The 6,475-nt window shown below is 51.0% G+C and overlaps 1 protein-coding gene across 1 annotated transcript; it reads right to left on the bottom strand.

Annotated features, from left to right (window-relative positions):
- Window positions 1–1,173: 1,173 nt before the first annotated feature.
- On the bottom strand, window positions 1,174–3,875 carry LOC306654570 (PRAME family member 20-like; the record flags this gene model as incomplete). The annotated part of the gene is made up of 3 exons (XM_079128364.1): window positions 1,174–1,814; window positions 2,653–3,222; window positions 3,589–3,875. The coding sequence occupies 3 exons, from the start codon at window positions 3,873–3,875 to the stop codon at window positions 1,265–1,267; spliced, it is 1,407 nt and encodes a 468-aa protein (XP_078984490.1). The 3' UTR covers window positions 1,174–1,264.
- Window positions 3,876–6,475: the final 2,600 nt, after the last annotated feature.

The following is a 6,475-nucleotide window of genomic DNA, read 5'->3' as shown; positions in this document are numbered from 1 at the left end:
CTGAAATGACATGAAGCTCAGACTTGGACAATGAGCCAATCTATATTGGGAAATTGGGAGGAGGCTGGCATAGGGACATCAAGAAAGGACCCCTGACTGCCCCTCTCACTGCCAGAGCCAGTCACCACAGCGGCTGAAGCCCTGTTCCTGCCAGGCAGTAGCGATGTTCACTCCAGGGAGGGTGAGGTCCCCTGTCTGCTGGGAGGGTTCATGAGCACTGCAACGTATGGTTGCAAGGGACAGCACTTTGCTCCTTCTAAACTCCTGAAGGGTGGCTGGGCTGCAATTCAATAGACCTGAAGTGCCTTTGACTTGCACACACTTGCTCTGGAAGCTGCAGCTATTTGGCTCCAGGAAAGAGCTACTTAATCATAAAATGCTGTCAAGAGGGGCTGGGGCTCAGTAGTCCAGCACTTGCCCAGCATGTGAAGCACTGGGTTCAGTTCTCAGTACCACATATCAAAATAAATATCAACCTCTTAAAAAATCTGTTAAGAGTTCGGCTAAATCCATAGAGGAATGGGGTCCAGGAGTGTCAAAGTGGCAGCCATGTACAGTGAGTGGCACACACCTGTAAATCCCAGTGGCTCAGGAGACTGAGGCCGTAGGATCAAGTTCAAGGTCAGCCTCAGCAACTTAGTTATGTCCTTGTCAACTTAGAATCTGTCTTAAAATGGGCTGTGGATGTGGCTTGGTGGCTGAGCACCCCTTGGTTTAATGCCCAGTATCAGAAAAGAGCCATATTAACATATAGCAGTGAGACTTTAAGACTTTTATTATGGATTAACAAGCAAAATACTAAGTAACATTAAAATGGAGACTTATTCCTACCATCCCAACCCATTGTTCAGTAGTCCTGGGGACTGAAGCCAGGGCACCTGACCAAAGCTACAACCCCAGTCCTCATTTTATTGGTTGCATCTTTTTTTACTTTCTTATACCTTTATTTTAATGTGCTGCTGAGGCTTGAACCCAATGTCTCACACAATGCCAGGCAAATGCTCCACCACTGAGCCAGCCCTTGAGACAGTCTTGCTGAGTTGCCAAGACTGATCTCGAACTTGAAGTCCTCACATATGCACCCCATTCAATGTTTAAGAAGCATTTTTGTGATTCTGGATATCAGACTCGGAGCCCCAAGCCTGTAGGTCAGCCCTCTACCTGAGCCACCTCCTCAGCTCAACAAACAACTAGTGTGATGTTCATAAATAACCCCCTGACTACCCAACTGCCACTGGATTTCAGGCAATCAAATCTGCAGGTCTTAGGTGGCAGGCACAGAAAAGAGGACTTCACAGTAAGAATAATGAATCCTGATGTCGTGGGCAGGTCTGATGTCCTTTACCAACTGTGTCACCTCTCTCCGAACCATGTCCATTTTCTCAGATTTGATTTCCCTTGGGTTGAACGATTTTTCGATGAGGTCTCGGATCTCCTCAGGGGCAGGGTACTCCCCTTCTGTCAGCTGTGCCAGTCTGGCTGTGTGGCACAGCAGGCTCTTTAGGGCGCAGAGTGAGATGTGGTTCCCACGGAAGCGGAAGGTTCTGAGCTGGGAACAGTGACCCAGGGCTGGCAAGATGACATTCAGCTGGGAGTCTGTGATCTTACAATACTCCAAGTGCAGGGTCTCCAGGGTGTTGGCCACCTTCTGCAGCAGATCCCGGAGGGGCTCCGGACTCATCTCTTTCAATGAAAAAGAGCAGAGTTGCAAGTGCTTCAGTTGGTCAGTGCTTGGACACACAGCCAAGTGCTTTAAATCTGACTCTTTCAGCGGACTGGATGTCAGCGAGAGCTTCTCTAAAGGGGTCTGGCTCCTGTAGCGAAAGCAAAGAGTCACTTCTGGTAAATGGAGGCAGCACACGCGTCACAGTGGGAAATGGAGCCGAGAACTATTTTTCCCAAGTCCCAGGTTGCCCTGACCTCCTGATAATGGCCGACACCCAGGATGCTGCATTTTGCACAATCTGCTCATTCCATTACCCCGTTTCTGGCCGAGGCCTTTCACCACCACCTGTGTGACCAGGTGGGTCCACCATCTCTAGAGCTCACCTCACTACCAAACAGAAAAAAAAAAAACCACAGCTCTGCCCAGATTGGGTCAGTGGAGGACATGCACCAAGGACAAACCCAGGCAAGATCCACAACAGGCCCTGGGGCTACCCACCTGGAACCTTCAGCAAGGCCCCCATCCCTGCTCCTCACCCTCAACTCTACAGTCACCACCCAGAGCTTGGGGTGACCTCCCCCAGGTGGGCCTCAAGAGGCCAGCTCCCTGCTCCCAGTGGGAGAGCATGTAGCTTCCCTGCTGCGAGGGGCAGGTGGGCCTGGGGCCTCCCCTCCTCCAACGCCCTCCTCTCTGTCCTGTGTCCTGCCACCTTCGCTAGACATGGCTCCTGGGAAGGAGCCTCAATCCCATCTCGCTAGACCCTGTCCTCCCTGGCCAGCCTCCCGGTGCGGTGGCACTTCCCAGACCATGGGCCCTGGGTGAGTCCTCTGCTTCTATGTGGGTGGTGGTGAGACCGTCCTTCAGAACTGGGCAGGGGAAGGCAAGCGTCTCCTTTCCTGAGACCTGGCAATGGCTGGGCCACAAGCCCTTTCAATGCTCAGTAAGCAAAACTGGCTTTGTGGAAACCCACACACCCTCACACTTACAGGAGGATTTTATGAAGCGTTCCCTGGAGGAAGAAGACATCGTGCACACAGAATTCTCGGAGCTTGTCCAGCTTTCTCAGCTGCAGACTATATTTATGGGAAAACCACCTGTTTAGGGAGCGGCAGGTAAGGACGCTCGGACTCATGTTGGAGAATCGGAACACACGGAGGTTTCTCATCTTGTGCAGGTAAAAAAATAGCTTCTCAAGTTCGTCCCGACGCCAGCGGCTGTCCATCTCCAGCTCCTGGACATAGTCTAATGGCAGAGCGTTCATGAGTTTGTAGTAGACGAAACAGCCGATCTTCAGCTTCTCGCAGTACATGCGGACCATGTACTTCCTTCCCAGCACCCACGACGTGAGTCTGTAAACGAATTCCATTGCCAGGGTTTCCTGCATCTGGAGATCTATGAATACCTTCAAGCGCTGCTTTGCTCTCCTTTGGCGGCGTTTTCTTCTGTTCTTTGGACACCCCGCTTCTTGCAAGCAGGCGCCTGGTGGGGCTCTGGATGCCAAGAACAGAGATTCCTGATTCTCATCCCGAAAATCCAGTGCTTGCAGTTTCCACTGGCTATGGAATAAACGGGAAGGAGGCAACATTTAGGCGAGGACCCACCCGACTTCCAACCCGTGAGCTTTTCCACCCATGTTCTGGTCAGTTGCTCCTCGGTTTTCCAATTGTTTCTCCGTGCTCTTTCCCCTTGAACCCAGCCGGGGCCCCTTCTGGTGGGAGGGACGAGGTGCCTCTGTCTGTTGCTGGGGCCTCAGTAGCACCTCCACATCCTGAGACCCTGTCCCAGGTGGAGCTCTGCCATGGCTAAGGCCTCTAACCTTGCTGGCACCATCTGATCACCCTTCCTCCTGCCCCACCTCCCCCAGCTATCCCTGCCCTGGATGCCCAGGGCCCTCCCTTCCAGGAACCCTGGGTCCCCCTCACCTGGGAAGAGTCATCTCTTCAATCAGCCTATCCAGTCCATTCAACATGGTCATCAAGGCATTTGTATTTCGAGTCTTCTTCAGGTACCCCATAGGGAGGCAGGCCAAGGGGCAGGAAAGCACCATCTTCATTACCATCTCCACGTGACCCCCCATTAGCGCCTCCTTGTACAACTGTAGAATGAGCACCCTGTTCAGGATCTCCAGATTGGGGATCGGCAAGGACTCATAGCTCAGCACGCTCTGTATCGCCAAGTCCTGGAGGGTGGGTACCGTCTGAGTGCTCATCCTGTTGAATCTGCAGGGAACAGGGTCCTGATCACACACCCCGGAAGAGGCACCCTCTCAGGCCTCTCGCCTAGCTGAGGCCCAACTCCAGAGTGAACCACAGCTAAGAGTGTCTCTCCACCATTTTGTGGTGCTGGTGATGAGTCCTCAGTGTGCAGTCTCCACCGCTCCCAAGTCTGACCCACTGGTTATCGGAGTCTGAAGGCCCAGTGTCCTTATGGCAAGTGACTCATCTCCACTTTTCTGAGTGGCTGGGGAGTGAATCAAGGGCTGCCTGCGTGCCAGGCGAGCGTTTTACTACCACTGACCCACATTCCAAGCCTCATGCTCACCTAAGACCCCCTGAGAGAATAGAGCTGCCACAGGGCGCAGGCCCAGCCTGTGGCGTACACACCCGTAATCCCAGCAGCCTGGGACAGAGCCCAAGGGCAGCCTCGGCAATTTAGCAAGACTCAGGTCGCCTGGAGAAAGACCCTGTCAAAATAAAAAATTAAAAGGCTTAGAATGGGGCTCAGCAGTGGATCACCCTGGGTTCAATTCCCAGTATCAAAAAAAAAAACAATTTTAAAACAATGGGGACCTCAAGTTTGAGGACCGACTGGGAAAGTTAGCAAGACCAAGTCCACGACTTGGACTGGGTAGAGAGCTTACCTAGCATGTGTGAGGCCCTGGTTCAATTCCCAGAACCATACATGAAATACTTATGTACACACATGGACACGTACAGATATAGACAGATAATATGCGGGTGGTAGCTCCGCAGTAGGCCAGGTGGCTGAGCCGCATAGACCTTGGGTTAAATCCCCATGGGTCCCCAAAACAATGAAAATCAGAACTCTTGTTGCTGGACTTAAAGTTCATTTGGGGCCCCTGGTTTCCAGGTCAGCCCATGGACAACCAGCTCCGTTTCTCTGGGCCTGAGAAGAAACAGGACATGGACAACAGAGCCTCGGAAAAACCGCTCGGCTCAGGGCAGCCTGGAAGCAGAGAGCGTGGGGCCAGAAAAAACATAAACCCAAGTGACCCGCAGTGACCTTTCCTCCTGCCACCTTACCTGCCTAGAGCTTATTGCCCAGTGTGTAGCCCTCCCAAATAATCCACTAAGTGGATTAATGGACTGATTAGATTATGGCTGTTATAGCCTGGTTCTTTCACCTCCTGCCTTGACACTTGAGCTTTTGGGAGAATACCTCACATCCAAACCATAACACCCAAAGCCAGAAATAAAACCTTAATACAAAATGTATACATCATACACACACACACACACACACACACACACACACACACACACACACATATATATATATACATGCACATTCATTTGTTTCAGAGTGAAGGTGTTCGAACCCAGGTCCTCACGCACCCGGAAAGTACTCTTCCACTGAGCAACACTCCTCTCCCGTTTTTAAGTTCTAAATAGAAAGTAACTTGCAGGAAAAAAAGAAAAAAAAAAAATCACAAAATCACAAAGTCACAAAGTCCAAAAACCGGATTTTAAATGAATTCCATTCATTTAATGGAATACGAATCTACTATACACAAATTATCAAAACAAAGCAAAATCAAATAAATGGCTCTCACTTAAAAATGTTGTTGGTACAGTGGTGGAAGCTGGTAATCCCAGTAATTTAGAAGGCTGAGTGAGGCAGGCACATGGCAAATTCGAGGCCAGCCTCAGCAACGTAGCATGGCCTGGTCTCAAATAAATTTAAGGACTGGCAATGTGGCTCATTGGTTAAGCAGCCCTGAGTTCAGTCCCCAGTATCAAAAATGAAAAGAAATTTTTAACATTTCCTAGCAAGGTGCTGCCTGTCCATAATCCCAGCACCTCCAGAGGGGAGCATAGTCAAGTTCCAGGTCCTCTGCAGTACCTTAGTAACACCCTGACCTTGACCCCATCCCAAGATAAAACGGGTCTGTGGAGACGTAGATCAGTGGTAATGCATCTCTGGGTCCCATCCCCAGTCCGAAAAGAAGGGGCAACCTGGACTGCTGTCACCAGTGGGGACTGGCTGAGGGTCGATAGGAGGGAGCACTTACCTACCTGGAGGTCTGGCGGGCAGCAGGCACTCCTGGCTCCGGGACTCCTGAGAACCCTCTCTGGCTGCTCTGAAGCTTTTATTGACCCCCTGGCACCTCCTTTTCCACTCCCTTCCCTTCCAATCAGAAACTCATATCTGATCAGATCTTCGAATCTCCACCCAATTAATCCTGATTGGATTTTCCGCTTTGTCCTTATTGATTGATTTTTGCAGATCCCCCCAAAGGGACAGAATTCGGGGTAGGGTGGAAGTTTTCCACAGATTTCCTCCACACCAACAGTGAGTTTCGTCACAGGTTCACCCTCAGTTCTGAGTGTGGGACACCAAAGGACTCCATCTGTTCAGAGAGAAACAAACCTGAAAGCTCATGGTTAAGGGGTCTGTGGCCACACTCACATTGTGAATGTGTTCTACAGTTCAAACAGGGTAGCAGGGCGTGGTGGCTCATCTTTAATCCCATCTACGCCACCAGCTCAGAGGCTGAGGGAGGGTGATCTCCTAAGTCCAGGAGCTCCAGGCTATCCCATCAACAGGGTGAGAACCCACCTCAAAAAC

This window comes from Sciurus vulgaris, assembly GCF_902686455.1.
Source record: "Sciurus vulgaris genome assembly, chromosome: 1".
Taxonomy (NCBI): domain Eukaryota; kingdom Metazoa; phylum Chordata; class Mammalia; order Rodentia; family Sciuridae; genus Sciurus; species Sciurus vulgaris.
This window is presented reverse-complemented; position numbering and strand designations above follow the sequence as displayed.